At 37.9% G+C, this 15,893-nt stretch overlaps 2 protein-coding genes and 1 non-coding gene across 4 annotated transcripts; 1 reads left to right on the plus strand and 2 right to left on the minus strand.

Annotated features, from left to right (window-relative positions):
- Positions 1–88: 88 nt before the first annotated feature.
- Positions 89–171, minus strand: trnal-cag (transfer RNA leucine (anticodon CAG)). The gene has a single exon. It is a non-coding gene; the product is annotated as a tRNA-Leu (tRNA).
- A 1-nt stretch (position 172) lies between these two features.
- dusp23b (dual specificity phosphatase 23b) lies at positions 173–2,506 on the plus strand. 2 transcript variants are annotated; one of them, XM_026303052.2, is made up of 3 exons: positions 173–436; positions 1,290–1,569; positions 2,081–2,506. In XM_026303052.2, the coding sequence occupies exons 2-3, from the start codon at positions 1,300–1,302 to the stop codon at positions 2,264–2,266; spliced, it is 456 nt and encodes a 151-aa protein (XP_026158837.1). In that variant the 5' UTR covers positions 173–436; positions 1,290–1,299; the 3' UTR covers positions 2,267–2,506. The 2 variants fall into 2 exon arrangements, with proteins under 2 accessions (XP_026158837.1, XP_026158917.1); XM_026303132.2 differs by lacking the exon at positions 173–436 and adding an exon at positions 461–657.
- A 113-nt stretch (positions 2,507–2,619) lies between these two features.
- afdnb (afadin, adherens junction formation factor b) lies at positions 2,620–13,717 on the minus strand. The gene is made up of 24 exons (XM_026305336.2): positions 13,586–13,717; positions 12,876–13,068; positions 12,257–12,363; positions 11,938–12,065; positions 11,751–11,833; positions 11,525–11,566; positions 11,206–11,411; positions 10,871–11,016; positions 10,328–10,422; positions 9,928–10,199; positions 9,339–9,482; positions 6,860–7,058; positions 6,650–6,741; positions 6,451–6,537; positions 6,257–6,322; positions 6,065–6,138; positions 5,832–5,950; positions 5,602–5,754; positions 5,374–5,468; positions 4,918–5,043; positions 3,884–4,782; positions 3,152–3,243; positions 3,025–3,076; positions 2,620–2,713 (listed from the first exon to the last, which is right to left on the minus strand). Exons 1-24 carry the CDS (start codon positions 13,679–13,681, stop codon positions 2,620–2,622), a joined length of 3,660 nt encoding a protein of 1,219 aa, XP_026161121.1. The 5' UTR covers positions 13,682–13,717.
- Positions 13,718–15,893: the final 2,176 nt, after the last annotated feature.

Below are 15,893 nucleotides of genomic sequence, written 5' to 3' on the forward strand. Positions count from 1 at the left end.
GTCACAGTAGCAGTGGTTGTACAATGTCTGAAAACTTCATTCAACATACGACATTAAACACCATTGAAGATAAACCAAAAAAGGTTGTTGTCAGAAGTGGGATTCGAACCCACGCCTCCAGGGGAGACTGCGACCTGAACGCAGCGCCTTAGACCGCTCGGCCATCCTGACTTAACGTTAAGCTTTTGCAGGTCATCTTTTAACACATCCTGTGAAGTTGATCGTGTTTTAGTGTAGGTGTGGTTTTGTGTTTATATTATAACAATATAATATCTACAATCCGGACTATGACACAAACAACGATAGTTCTGTTCTTAGATCATAAGGATCTTTTATTTCTCATGTTGCTAACCCACCGTCAACACGTTAGTTCATGTCGGCTTTCACAACGGATTTACAATGACAGCTGTTTTCCAGACTTATGATGGATCGACTGGTAGGTTTAACTACAACACTGACCCACCTAGTATTGCAACAGACTTAAGCTACCCTGGGTTATATAATGTGTTTGTATCTACCTTTATTGTAGTGAGCTTACCCAGGGTTTGTCTCACTCAACACGGCTACCAGTGAATATAGCAGTTAGCTTAGCGGTTAGCTAAGTTAGGTAGCCGAAGCTTGACAAGCAGTCTGTTCCTCACCAAGGAAAACTCTTCTGTAAGTAACATTGCGGGTATAATGTGGGAGAAACGGGGGCATCGATGTAATCCAGCTGTTTTCGCTAGTAACAGGGAATTAATGTCCTCGCTTAACCTTAAGCTAACAGCTAACTACCGCTAGAGCGAGTTGTTATGAATATGACGCCAGCGGTTAGCTAGTTAGCTTCAAGCTAAAGTCATATCTGAATATAGCTAAAGTAAAAGCTACGCGCGTGTCTACTTTTTCTAATCTTTCAGTAAAACAAGGGGAATCTGGTGAGGCTTACATACTGTAATTCTAGCTACATCAAGCCTGTGTCTTATTGTGTTGAAATATGTACTGTTAGCAAACTAATCCTTCAGTAAGACACTGAACTTTCTAGCTTAGCCAGTATGCTAATATTAGACAAATATTCCTGCAGTGTTTACTTTATGCGCTTTCCTTCTCACATCTTTTCCACTGTTTGACTTTAATTATTCAGGTTGTTAGAAAGACAACGTTTACTAGAGTTCATTTTATATCCAAGACTCACACAGGGAGAGATGAAAGAGAATATTTGTTATATGTGTATTCAGGCCTGGTTTTAATAGTTTATTCAGTGTTTTTATTAAGCATATCAAGGGTGATGTATGCAAATCAACTCTCTTCAGTTTGACAGTCATGGGCTCCTTTCCTCCACACAACTTCTCCTGGGTCGAGCCAGGCAAACTGGCTGGAATGGCCATGCCCAGGATGACATGTGAATACCAGTATCTGCTGGACAATGGCATCAAACACCTGGTTAGTCTGACTGAGAGAAAGCCACCTTACCATGACTCATGCCCAGAGTTACAGCTGCAGCACATCAAGATAGCTGACTTCACTCCTCCTTCATCCAGTCAGATTGACAGATTTCTTTCCATTGTGGAAGAGGCCAATTCCAAGGGGGAGGTAAGAGCTCAGATACTTGATAGACTGTGATGGATGGTAATGCTTAAAGAGTACTATTAACTCAAGTCAAGGGTTGAGTCAGTACTGAATGCTGAGTCTACACTGCTGACACCTAAAACATTTGGCATCAAGTTTGCTTGAAATTGAGCTTCTGGAGCAGCTTTTCACAACCTTGCAGCCTCTCCAAAATACATGAGGCTGTAATAATATTTGTCATTGTGTATAATTGCATACCATCTGATTTCTGAAACCCTATGAAAGAGTACCAGCACCATGTTTTTCACTGAAACTTAGTCAGCTATTTGGAGTAGTTGATTTTTCTCTCCAGTAGTAGACAATTATTTTCTCAATAAACAAAAATGACGTCAAGTAAGTGATTGCCACAGTACTTGGTGCTTCATTTTCTATTAATCAACAAAAAACAAGGCAAGTACTTGTCTCATAACAGAAAGTTATGCAGGATGTATAGCATTTTACAGATAATTAACCAAAATATGTTGTTCCTGTTCAGGGTGTGGGAGTTCACTGCATGCATGGTTTTGGAAGAACAGGGACCATGCTGGCTTGCTACCTGGTGAAGACCAGGAAGATTTCCGGGATTGATGCCATCAATGAGATCCGACAACTGCGCCGAGGTTCAATCGAAACCCATGAGCAAGAAAAAGCAGTGGTGCAGTTTTATCAGCGTATTAAGTAGTGTTTGCAGTTAAAATACAGTTCTGCATCTAATAATGAAGATAATAAAAAGGTTAATAAGCATAAAATAATGAGAAGAAGTATCTAAGTTGTTCCCGAGTGAATACTTTATCTATTCAAAAGACAATACAAAAAATACTGATCAAACAGACGAAAAAAAAAAAAAATCTTAATGTCCTGGACAGGAATTCTGAACTCTAATGTTGAAAGCACATACAGTATGTCCCTGGGACATTTAACACAGACAAACATTTCTATAGTAAATACATATGCACACTGCATATTTACATAGTACTGTATACTGTCATTACGCTTCTTTATATAGACATGTCCTCTCCTAGCTTTAAGCTTCATTTATGCACTGGATGCCATAGAAAAGAGATGCTGACGTTCCTTGAATGTGAGCTTTTCAGGAGCCAGCACTCTCTGGACTTTTTCCTCCTGGTTTCTGAAAATAAACAACAAAGTTAGCTGGAGTCCTTGAATTGTATTGCAGATGGGACAGCACTCATGGGGACACAAACAGTAGCTTGTGCAGTTTTAAAATGTATTTATATATAATAGTCCACAGATTTACTCAGGGATTTCTTTTCCCACAGTTGGAAAGAATAAAATACTATAATGTCTCAATGGATTAAGAAGTGGTATAGACTGTAAGAGGAATAGAATATAACAAAGTTATTGTGGTAGTACACCACAGTGTGTCATTATGAGTAGAAACACTGCAGAAATATTTTACTTGCATGTTTTGCAACTCACTGTTTTGATGCCATGTTGTGAACATCTTGAGTCGATTCACATGATCTATGATCTGCCAAAAACACAGAAAATGTTGCAATTGAAAAATGTTTTAATAAACTGTAATTATTTGTCATGAAACACTTACCTGTCTTGGCTTTGTTTTCTGCTGGTGCGAGGTGAGTTACTGCCTGCTTTTCCATCTCTTTGAATTCAGTGTTGGCATTTCTTGCAGAACTTCTGTTGTTCTGAAGATGGAGAAAGAGATGGAGGTTATTGTGGCTTTTTAAATAGGAAACTTATTTAAATGTATCATTAGTTATCACAGAAGTGTTCCTTTGTTGATTAAAATTATTAAATTTTAATTTTAAGATTTTAAGACACTGGAGATACATATATGTCTTAATTAATCAATCTGCAGTTCATTATACAAAGAAAACTTATGAAGCATGTTTATAACATATTACAATATCTCTTATTTAGGTTAGGAAAGGCCTTATATGTGTCACTTAATTTTAAGCACAAACACTGACTCAAAGTGTTTAAAACCTACTAAACTAAAAAAAAAAATTTAGTTTTTAAAAAACATAGACCACAAGCATAAAGTAATAATTTATGTATTTACGTGGTATTTTAGTATAAGCCATAGGATCAAGTTTTGCAATTGTAAATTAATGAAATGTTTACACTAGCCTATATATTTGACACAAACAAGTTTAAATGTGTTGTGTATTTTCCTACAGCCTGACTACGTTTCCCAGAGCACCACAGAGACATCATAGCAAAACTGCGTTGCATAATGTGCAGGACTTAAATGCAGTATAACACTTATGGCTGTTTAGGGTTGATTTTCCCCTTAACTAAGGTCTGTGATGTGTACTTCACCTGTGCTTGTGTCTCCATCTGCTGTAATGTCACCATCATGTTCAAATCCTCATCTTCCTCTTCATCCTCTCCTCTCTCCTGAATTTCCTGCAGCCTGTTCTGAAACTGCCACTCCAGGGTTAGTTTGTGGAGTCGATCATTCTCCTCTGCTGAGCGCTTTGCTTTAACCTGAAGCTTCTGCATCTCCTGCTGCAACAGCTCCAGTGCCTGAAGCTTCTGTTGTTTCTCCAGCTTCTCCCGAGCCTCCCTCTTCCATGGGTCAGGCAGCTTTTGAGGGTCTTTCCGCTTCATAGGACTTGTGCTCTTCTGCACTGCCCTTTTTGTGAGAGGTTCTTGAAAGGAAACAAGCTTAGTTGGACTGATGCTTACTTGTGATTTAACTGCTTGACTCCTGAATGTGCTGGACCTTTGCTGCTGTGATGAAAGTAAGGACTTAGGTAGGTTTGTGGTTGCAGTAACAGGGCATGCATAAATCTGATTATCTTGGTTTCGAGGACTCTGATTTTGTCCATTCACTTTAAGAGTTTTGCTCATTTTTACTGCCAGTTTTGACGCACTCCAGAAGGTCGTGAGTGGAGGATTTGTCTGCACTGCTCTGGTTACAGGAATGTCGATGCGTATTGGCTGGATTGAAGGTGTAGGTGTTGGATGTTGTGAATAGGGGAATCTCCAGACACTAGCACCACTTGTATGAGACCCCTGCTGTCCATTTGTTGTGGAACTGTTATCAGAGAGGATGTCATTAGTGGAAACACTTGAGCGAATTGGGAAAGATGAAAAGTGGCTCATGTTTTGCTTTGCCCTCCTGTCCTGCTGCTCCCAAATGTTACACCTTGTGTCCAGCAGGGGGCCTCCACTGTCCATACACAGGTTTTCCTGTGAGAGGGCCTGACGCTGGAAGGGTAGATACAGATTATTGTACCATTCATTTATTAATACTTGTCATTTTATGAACAATATTTACATTTTCCTGCTGTATGATAAAACATTTTGGGATATCAGGACTTCCTTTAGCATTTAAAAGCTTACCATGACACAGTTCCTACTGGAGCTCTGTCCATCTAAAGTTCTTAAAGACAATTGTTGCCTGGACTCAGATATGTTCTTGTCCTGGGATTTAGGGGTTGGTAGTGTCAAATATTCCCTGTGAATTTTCTGAATAGAGGCAAAAAAGTGAACAAAATGGATTCTTTTTTTACATAAAATAATTTACTACTATTTACACTGTTTATTTATTTCCTTTTTGGGTGTTTAATGTGCAGAAATATAAACACTTAATAGAAATCCAAACCTTTTTGGCAATACTCATATCAAACCAGGAGAAAGTAATATTATTAGAATTTTTTCATGGAAATATGGGAAAAATGTAAAACAAACAGAGCAAAATGATTTGCTTGTGTCCATGTCGGTTTGTGCAGCCTCCACAAACACATGAGGATAAAGAAATAAAATGTAATATCTAGCAAACCTAGAAAAAAATCTCACATCAGTGCAGAGATTGGTACTGGAAACAGCTGCAATGTTGTTCCTCCTCACAGCAAGGTCATCCAGTTCACTGCCATCCACCAGGCTGAAGTCTGCTTCAGTAAGGAGAAAATAAATACACTAGAGTTGTTTTTATGACTCACCCACAAGCATTAAACATATTTCACATGAAGGCATTTACTGTATGAGCCCAGCAGCGATAAGTGACCAGAAGAGAAGTGCACCCACTGGTCATGTTGGGGTTGGAGCAATAAAGCTGTCTGTTTCTGTGCATTATCTTTTCGTTCTTCCTTTTGCTGCTTTCCTGGAGCTGCTGACCAGGATCCACAACACTGTACAGCATGAGCGCTTTACCTTTTGGCTTAGCGTCATTTTTAATCCCTTGTGAAGCAAGAAAAGGTCTTAAATTAATGTATGAATGACTAAGTGAAAAATAATGGTTGTGTATATTGTCTTACCTGTAGACCATTCTGGAACTGGTTCACTCAGCAGAGCTCCCAGGCCGTGATAGCTTGCTCCAAATTTTGCAACCAGCAAGGTCACAACAGGGCCGGTTTGCATCATGATAGCTGCTGCCCTAAATATCAAATTATAAAAAAAATTATCACTTTCATTGCCATATTAAACAATAAGTAATACAAACTTAACTTATAAGTTAACTGTATAAAAGGCTGTTATATACAGTATCTACCTTTCCTGGCTGAGCCCAAGCAGGCTTTGACCATTCACGCTGAGCAGCTGGTCCCCAGCTGATAACCTACCATTCTGCACAAATTAAAAACACAAAATGTAAGTGGATCTTTTCTTATGTAATTCCATGTAAAAAAAAAGAAAAAAAGAAAGAATTATAGCTAAATCAAAAGTATGTTACTGCAGATCTCACCATTTCAGCTGGTCCTCCCTTAACAATAGATTTGATATAAATCCCAAGGTTACCCTGCCCTGCTCCCTGTGGCAAAATAAATTAGGGTGGCACAGTAAATTAGCTGAGACATCTATTCTTTAGTGTATATATAGTTCCAGTTAGTGAGCTCATAGAATTAAGAAAAAACATCTGGTCAGAACTGAGACAGTCACCTTGGCAGCCACGATGCTGACCCCTATCCCACTGTTCAGAGGTTTGTTCAGTGTGATAATGACAATCTCTGGCTCTCTGTTTACTGCCTGTTGAAGAAAATATTATAGTAAATTGTCTTCTATATATACTTGATTTTATCTTGAAAATAAATTGTATTTAAAAAAAAAAACAAAACAGAGAATCAATGATTTTGTCAACCAAATATGTGCTCTCTGCAGATGGTGTAGGATCACTGAAGTGCACAGTCCAGTCATTGCAGGAGTTGGGATGGCATGTTAAAGAACAAAGACCTGGAATACAAATACAGAACAAAAAAAAACCCCAAAAAAACAAACATAATTCTTTTGGTTTTATCTTAAATACAACACAAACCTGGGATAAGATTTTCAATGCAAAAATGACCCATACCTTTGTGACAAATTGCCTCCAAAAATTCCCTCAACCCTGGAGGGATTCCTCTCACACTGTCACAGGAGTACCCTCCCTCTGGCAGCAGGAAGGGCAGGTGGAGGTCGAGGCTCTCCTCCAGCTGGATGTCCCGTCCTTCACGCTGAATCAGGTTATCTGCTGAGGCTGCTGCAGCTGTCACTACAGCATCGATCAAATCCTGCCGCGAGGATAACAAGTAAATCAGACAGCAGAAATATTTCAGGAAAAGGTTGTTTAGTACATATATTGGAATTTGTCATTTTATGACAAGGCTTCAGGGAAGGGACACCCAACCTGTCTGCAGATGACCCTGACCTCACTGCGGAGGTACATAAGTAAAGAATTCTACCATCAGAGTAAATATATATTGGTGTGATGGTAGTTTACACATTGTGCTTCAACAGCAAACATTATACTTTGTATTTACTTACTATTTTTACTTTTTACTAAATGTATTTGACAGCTATAACTACATACACACATACATACATACATCATACTATAGTACAATCAGCTTGTAAAAAGAATTATATCAAACCTAGCTTTAACAAACACAAACTGCATCAATAATAATCTATAATAATAAAATTGTTACAGAATGAGTACTTCGCTTTTGATACTTTCCATAAATGTTAGTTCCTATTTCACTTAAATTTTTCGATGTATGACTTGTTTGTAGCTTAGCATTTCGACTTTGTATTGTTTACTGTAACCACTTAACTTTCACTGCGGTAGCACACGTTTTACTAGCAGTAGAAGTAGTGGTATTAGTTTAAGTTGCTAACAGTCAAGCTTTATAGCTTATTGCAGTATTATTTTTTGGGTTTAACATAATAGCTAGTAGTTGTATAAGTATTAGTCGCAGTAATACTTTGTGTGTACACTTTAGTTTTACTTTAGTTTCCTATAATATAATCTAAGTAATGAAGTCATATAACTGAAGCCTGACCACGTGTCACCTGTCACCGCAAAGGCGGGAGTTTTAGTGCCAAAGCCCCGCCCCCTCCTGTTACAATGTCTGGGACTGGTTCGCCTTAGCCGTTTGTTAGCGAGCTGACATTAGTGTCTTAAATGTTTAGCTCCTACTGTTTAGCCGAGTTTCCTTAGGTCCTTGTCGACATACTGTGACCGCGACTGTTTCACCTAAACAAGATAAGTCGCTGTTGCTTGTTTGTCAATGTTTTTTTTGTTTTTTTTTACTTTTGTTGGCTCTGGTTTGTAGTTAACAGCTAGTTGTTTGTGTGTTTGGTTAAGATAGATAGCTAGCTAGCCTCAAAGGCTGCTAACGGCTGCTAGCTTAACGCTCTCCCACGCTATCTTCTATTTTTGTGGCTTATTTGCTTTTTTTCATACTGCTGTTATCTACCTATGTGCTATTTTTGCACTGTTAATTTCTACAACCAGCCAGTTCTTGTTTTTGCTGGATGCCACACCGAGTTTAACTTTAGCGTTAAGTAACATGAGTTTTTCTAACATTGGAAAAACCCTGATGATTTTTAACAGCACTTCAATTTAAGCAAAAACTGAACATTATCCCCCTAATGAGTGGAGACTTAGTAAAGGACTGTTGCATTAGTTCTAGCTAGTTGTAGATAATACACTGGCAGCTGAGTGTATGTATTTTTTGTGTTGTAAAAGGCAAAGAAGACAACATAAAATACAAAACTGCTTTTGTGCAAGGACCTTTAACTTTTGTTCACACAGCACAAGTGAAGCAAAACCATTTATAACATTTAAAAGACGATTAGTTAGCTAAGTGTTGTTAAATAGCATCTGGGGTTTTCAGAAATTATCAGGACACAGTAAAGTTTGTTTAGCTTGTGCATTATGTTGATTTTATGCCATTTTTAGTCATAGTGATGAAATATGAATGTTGGTTCTTTGAGTGTTAAGTGTCTGAATCAGAATTATGACTTTTCCAGCTCTGCTGTTGTTTTGGAGGGAGTTCCTGTTCATTTTTATTTATTTTTCCCTGTAATAATGGATAAATGAGACACTTGACATACAGAGAGTAGGTAGTTATATTTACATTCTTCACAAACGTAATTTTCAGGAAAGTATTTGAGAAATATTTCACTCAAAAGCATGTCACAACTCCATCTACTACTCTTCAGATATTGTTCACAAATACATTTATCATAGCTATTTTTTTCATTTATTAATCCTGTACTGCTGAGCCTTTCTTTAGTGGTTAAGGCTTCTACCTTACTCAACCAAACCTTAATACTGGTCAGCTGCTGTGTTCGTCAATACCAAATAACCAAATGTTAACTCTGTTTTCAGTAAATTCACACAATGCAAATTTTCTTTAAATTAGTAGTAGTAGTTTCATTGTTAAGGGCTTTTGTTTTTGACTAAAAATATTTGATATTACCCAAAAAGCAGCATTGTATTGTTAGTTACTAACAGGAAAAACAACTGAAGTGCCAGAGTTGTAGAGCATACTGGAAGTACTCACTTGGGGGATGTGAGGCTCATTGGTTGCATAGAGGTAGCTGGATAGCAGTGTCTGCAGCTGCAGTGAGTTCAACTTGAAGCAGGTATTCTGGATGTCCTTCACATTGTGCTTTGAGTACTTTTTCATGGTCAGGAGTGTGGTTGCCTAGAAACAGCCAGGCATTTGGTGTTTTAAAAAGTTTATACTGAAAGCAATATCAAATGTTCTGACACTGTGAAAAGAACCCTGGTTAAAAACAGCATCCAATATAAAGAATATAAAAAAAAGATGCCATCTTGACATTTATAGTTTGTGTCGAACTGATTAGTACTTTTTCTTTCTTGTAGCTAACTTTGTTTGGATTGCTGAACCAAAAACCTTAGCTCTATCCAATTTCTGCTTCCAGCATAGAAGTTATGCACAATTTCACTTAAAATGGACACCTTGCATCAGTGCAAAATGCTCAGAAAAAACATTTTTTTAAGATGGTTTAGAGCTATATCTGTTCACAGACTCAAACACCTTATGGTTAATGGTGTGGTAGGCACTGATCTGACCTTGAATGAAAGCTATGTCACAGCTTTTTTAGACATGAACTGCATTGACAGACCTGTATGATGTGTCCCATGTGGCAGTCGGCAGCCAGCTCCAGGCCTTGCCTCTCTGCCCAGGCTTCAATGACAGTCAGCCTGTGGCGGAGTGAAGCTCCCCAGTAATGGGAGCACAAGCCTGGATTGTTGGCCTCTGGGCTTAGCAGCTTGTTGAAAAGCCAGACACTTATGAAATGGAAGAGCTTGGAGAAAAGCTGAATGGTGAGGGCGGGGTTGACTTGACAGCGTCGTAAAAGAGACATGGTGTTCATCAATGTGTTCAGCACCATCTCTGTAAGAGAGTGTTTGATAAAGGAGTCCAAATGTCCTGTAGTATCATAGCTCTTCCAAGACTCTTGAGCTACATTGTATATTGCGTAAAATAGTTACTGGTTTAGTATTAAATTAACAAATAATTACCTATACCAGATGGCAGGGGGCCATATTGTTCAGGATCAATCAGAAATGTTGGCAAGTGCTTCAATAATTCATTCTGTATACACTGGAGCAGGCACCTTGGAGGAATAGAGCACATTATTAATCAAGCATTGCTCTACAATAAACAATATTCTAGGGGTACAGGAACAGATATTGTAATTATCAGTTAATTTGTCCATTCTTTTGAGTTGTTAAGTCTATAAAGTAATGAAAAAAAATAGAAGCACTCACTTTTGTGCTAAAAAAAAATCATTACTAATTGCTAAAGTAGTTGTGTAGACTGCATAGTTGGGATTAGGCAGTTCAGGGTTGCTGTTGCAGTGTGGATATTTGTGGTTATAAATCGGTTGTTGGGTTGATACAGACCTGCAGAGCCTGAATAGGTTTAAAGATGTTTTAAAGGTAAAAGATGGGTGAACAGGACAAGATATAATTTTAGCTCTTCTGGATATGTTGAGTATTAACTGCAGTTTCAGTTTGAATCCAAATGTACTAAATCTCTACAGTTGTTAACATATGTTGTACCTGTAAGCTTTGTGCACCAGGTGAGACAGATCCAGCTGACTCTGTTGTGTGAGTGGACAGAGGTCTTTGTCATGCTTGAAGAAGTTTAGCAGCTCAGAGGAATTGGCCATCCAGAAGGCAAGAGCCCCAGCCATGGTCTGCTGCTTCTGAATGGCAAATATAGCAAGCAGCAAGGTCATGTAAACTAACAGAACATCTAGCAGATGTTTTTGTCATATTGTGATTGTTCACATCACTTGGTTTTAACAACAGATATCTCCATTTGCTGGTAAACTACACCATTAATTCATTTACATTTTTGCAAATGTAACAGGTAAGAGTTTTCATGGACTTGCCTGGACAACCTTTCCTGTCATGGCCACCATTTTGTTTGTGATCAAGGTTACACTGTGTGTGTGTCCTGATGACGGAGAGCCTCGCCTACAATGACATTGCAGAGCAAAGCGTCCCACTGCATAGAGGATATATGCAGGTGAGAGCTTGAAATGAACTGTGGAGCTGTTGATGTAATTTATGACTGCAGACAGGAAGGCTTCCTCCGCTGAAATATGAAAGACACCAGCAGAGGGCAGGAGGGGAAGGGTTGGTAGTGAGCTTACAGCTGACAAATATGAAACTAGAAAATTGTCCTGTAGAAGAAAACCTCATACTTACAGTTCTCACTGAATTTAATCCCAATGGGTAATACAGGTTGATCTGAAAAGTCAGGATAAAGACTTCCTAATTGATTTATTCCTGCGTGTATTCTTCCAAATTGTTTGAAAATGTAGTTCTCTTTACTCATTGGAAGTTAAATATGCATGAGCTGAATACATGGAAAATGTCTTGTTCATACAGTACATTAGTATATTTACATTTCTGCAGTTTGCACATTACTTACTAGGGGAATCCTGGCTCTGTTGCTGTTTTGCCTCATGGTTAGACACACAAACACTGGTGTTGTTTAGTGGCTTTTCCATTGACCTAGGTATTTGTTTAAAAGGTTAAGATGTTATTCTGATGGTTAGGGAAACTTGGCCTAACCAGTATCTGAAATATAGACATTAGTGAACATTAAAACATTTTACCTATTTTCTTCTCCTGAGACCTTGTCAGTAACCTTAGTCTTATTGTTCTCTTTCTTTTTTTCTTTTCTTGACAGTGTCCTCTTGAAGTTTTGAATCATGCCTTCTTTCTCCTTCTCATGACAGTTTTTCTTTATTTTTCAGCACATAAAAGCATGAGATTGTGTGTGAGTAAATGAAGCATAACAAAATGTGAAGCATAACAAAAGTGTAACAAAAATATCATACAACTTTCAAATTGCACTTTTCTTGATCATTTAGAGTGAGATATGACATTTATCATGCTGAATTCAGAGAAATAAGTACAATAGATCGAGGATACCTGGAAACTGTGCTTGTCTTTCTTAAGCACAAAATGTCCTCCTCCGTTTTCTGAGCTCCACTTTAATTGCACAACCAAAGGTCTTTCATCCATATCCAATTTACGTTCTTAATACACATATGAAAAAGAAAAATGTTCAGAGCATACACTGACAGTTTATGGAACATATTAATTATTTGCCTATTACATTTTTTGTTTAATTGATTAGTCTATGAAATGGTAAAAAATATTCGAAAAATGCCCGTCACAACTACCCAGAGCTCAAGGTGATGTCCTTAAATATCTTTTTGTTTTCATCACAGAGTACAAAACCCAAAGATATTCTGTTTACAGTGATGTATCAGAAAGACAAGTGCCAGCTCTTCATGTTAGAAGCTGAGCCAGAGAATATTTGGCACTTTTCAGCTATTTTCTGTGATAAGTTACTGCGATTGATTATCAAACTAGCAGCAGCTTATATTACTTCACCAATTGTTTAATCGAGTAGACCAATAATTTCAGTTCTGTTTTAATTTATTATAATATAGGGCACACTAAAGCAAGATATGTATAGTTACTGCAATTTTTTAAGTGACTAATTTATTGTATCACCTTTAAACAAACTGACTTGAGTACTTACCCTTACTGCAGTGAACCTCATACAGGTCATAATTAGTCGTTAACATTTTCATATCGGGTCTAAATTTCTCGGAAAGTGTTTCAACGACCTCACGAGTCGAAGAGCTGCTGCAAACACGCAGGCACTTTGTGGCCACATTATCTCCAACATGATCTTCAAAATAGAAGCGCATCACACCATGAAACTCCAGGTTCTGCCAGGAAACAGAAAAAGTAGCATTTTAGTGGGTCCTGTATTTTCTGTACCTTTATTGTAACGTACTGTGACCATACTGTTGAATCAGCTTTCAGAATGTAAAGGTCATTCTTCCTTCTCTAAAATGCTGCTTAAGGTAATTGCAGTCTTTAAAAATGTCCCTGAAAATGCTTGAGTGTTGTTTAATTCTTGAATAATACTAGAAAATATGATTAATGGCACAGTTGGCCCATTGTTACTCCACATGCCCTTTTTGTGTCAACCCAATCGGGCACTCGGTAATCTTCAAGTTGTTATTGAAAGCAGGAGTACAATAAATACCATAAGAGAAAATGCATTTTATGAAGTTCACTGTTGGGTAAAGTCCATAACAACAGTAGTAGCTTAGAGGTTGGTGGGTGGATGGTAACTTGTTAGAAGTACAACTTTACATTTGAAACTGTGGCACTGGTAGTTGTGGAGAGATTGAAGACTAAGCCAAATTAACAGTTGTCTGCTGCCTGCAGGCGACTTACCTCATCAGGTTGACTTATTTCAAATAAGTCCAGTCTGTTGTTATTCCACTGTCTGATGACTTCGGCTAATGTCTCTCGTTCTTCCTCCTCTGGCATTTTCACCAATTAACCTCAAAGTTGCTACCAGACCAGATGACGTAGTTTTTCTCCAGATAACAGCAGACAAGTGATAGAAAAGTTCTTATCTGTTCTTGTTATTGGATCTGTTCAGGCCACACCCCTTATTTAATCCATTCCCTATTAGTTATAAGCTTGCGGTACAGTGCAGTGAGTTCTTAAACATAATTGCCTACTTCATCTCCACTGTCATTTCTCCCCTCAATGTTCCCTCATCCCTCTGTCCTCGTTTAACGGGTCAGTGGGTCTTTGTTATGTTAGGCAGTTTCCTAATCAAATATTGGTCACAGGCAAATGATTTCCATTTTTATAGTCAATCAAAATTTATCTGTCATTTTCTCTATTTGTTATTATATGGTGCATGTTTTCATTTCTCACTAGGGTTTTCAGGTGCAGTTATTTACATGATTTATAGTATATTTCTCATCATTCTGCACTATATTGTCATGTGATGCTAACAGTGTGAACTAGTGTCAGACATTTTAACAGTCACCATGAGAGATTTTTATCCTGCTTTTTGCAGTGACACAGATATTTACGCTTGAGGGAAATCCACTTCCCTTGCATACCAGTGATATTCAGAACAATTTATGTTTACATGTCTTCCTATTCAATCAGCAGTATGTATGTGGGGCAGCTTTTGTTGGCTTCTCCAAAGGTTTCTGGGTAGTCTACAATGGAACAAAAGCCTTAACAAAACCAGCCCTTAATTAGATAAACACTATAGCAAGAAAAACTTTAACAATCAACAGTATTGTTGTCTGGATGTGGCAGGAAAGATGCCTGTCAGAGAGAGAAACATATTAAAGTGTCTGCCATAGTGATCCATTTGAAAAATAGACACAAGGCTAGGGATCATCAGAGCAAGTCTATTTATTTGCATTTATTAATTATAAAAAACTCAAGAGTGCATGATCATGTCAAGGTTATGTAATTTTCCAAAGTTTGTTATTAAGAAAAGTCTTGCTGTGACCACTGACTTGTGGCGATTTAAATTTGTTTCTCTTGTGAGAACATCCATCCAGATTCACCAAATCCAAAAAAGGTTTTTAAGGTTTTTTTTTTTCCAGAAAGGAAGTAAAGCTGCATTTTTATGAAGCACATTTTACTTTGAAAAGCATTTTCAAACTTCATTAAAATATAAGGTAACATGAAATCCTAGGTCTTAACTTCAGTATGCCAAAATTCATTCATTGGATAAAATTGACTTTTGCATTTTTAAACAATAATCACGCTAACATCAACGTTGACATTACCAGACAATGTTGAGTAGAAGACGGGCAGTGACGTAACTTTGTGTTGGCTCCGCTGGGTGAGCTGGTTCACAGCTGGTTGCTTTCTGTCCAGATGTTGAAGCATTGATGAAAATGCTGTTGTAGTACACCAGTTCTACTTCACAATACACGCATTGCACCATGTTGTCATCTTTCTAAAGTTTGAAATGATTCCAAACTTTGGACATTTTCTGCCTATTATGAACGGTTTTGTTCTCTGCCATATCACCAACTTGTGATACTGAAATGCGCTGTGCGACAGTGATTATGGTCTGTGTGGACCGTAGGCGGAGCAGGTCCAGTAACGCAAGTGATGGTAATTAAACAAATCCTCGAGGCAAAGAATTTGCTTCGAGCATTTTTTGTAATCGAATTCCTCAATTTCCTCAAGGATTTTCTGCAGCTCTAAAATTCTGTTGCAAATTAGCATCATGGATTTATGGAATATTTAAATTTTCTAACACCTGCTTTGTTGCATCCCCTTACAGTGCAGTAATGAAGCTAATACCTTTAAACCCCTCAGAATCTCTAATGAAAGTCTGCAATAGCAACAACTACAGTAAATTTTGTAGTACTATTCACTGGCTATAAATCTACTTAGTAGGAGCCCTCTGCATCCTTTCACTTGTCTTTTCCTGTGTCAGGAAATATTACTACTACTAGAATGACACATAAAAAGAGAAAGGTATGGACCTTTCTGCTGCACCTGCCAAACTGTGAATCTAGATTTCCAGGCAGTTCTGTATCTGACATCACACATTCTCATCTTTTCTTGCACCTTTCCTGCCATCTGCCCCACTCTTGACAACTTCTTCCTGTTGTGTGTCAAAAATGTGTTTCTGCCTCATTTATTTACATTTGTCTTTTCTATCATATTCAAACAATTTTACGAAACATGTTTGTTGTTTTATTGTTCA

Source organism: Mastacembelus armatus, chromosome 22 (genome assembly GCF_900324485.2).
Source record: "Mastacembelus armatus chromosome 22, fMasArm1.2, whole genome shotgun sequence".
NCBI classification, from domain to species: Eukaryota; Metazoa; Chordata; class Actinopteri; order Synbranchiformes; family Mastacembelidae; genus Mastacembelus; species Mastacembelus armatus.

What these genes read in the sequence shown, in the direction of transcription:
- afdnb (XM_026305336.2), bottom strand. Translation starts at nt 13,681, where the DNA reads ATGCCAGAGGAGGAAGAACGAGAGACATTAGCCGAAGTCATCAGACAG. An exon ending in GTCTCAGGAGAAGAAAATAG is followed by an intron (nt 11,834 to 11,937) that starts GTAAAATGTTTT and finishes ACAAATACCTAG; the next exon opens with GTCAATGGAAAAGCCACTAA. An exon ending in GATTAAATTCAGTGAGAACT is followed by an intron (nt 11,412 to 11,524) that starts GTAAGTATGAGG and finishes TTCATATTTCAG; the next exon opens with CGGAGGAAGCCTTCCTGTCT.
- dusp23b (XM_026303052.2), top strand. Translation starts at nt 1,300, where the DNA reads ATGGGCTCCTTTCCTCCACACAACTTCTCCTGGGTCGAGCCAGGCAAA. An exon ending in AGGCCAATTCCAAGGGGGAG is followed by an intron (nt 1,570 to 2,080) that starts GTAAGAGCTCAG and finishes GTTCCTGTTCAG; the next exon opens with GGTGTGGGAGTTCACTGCAT.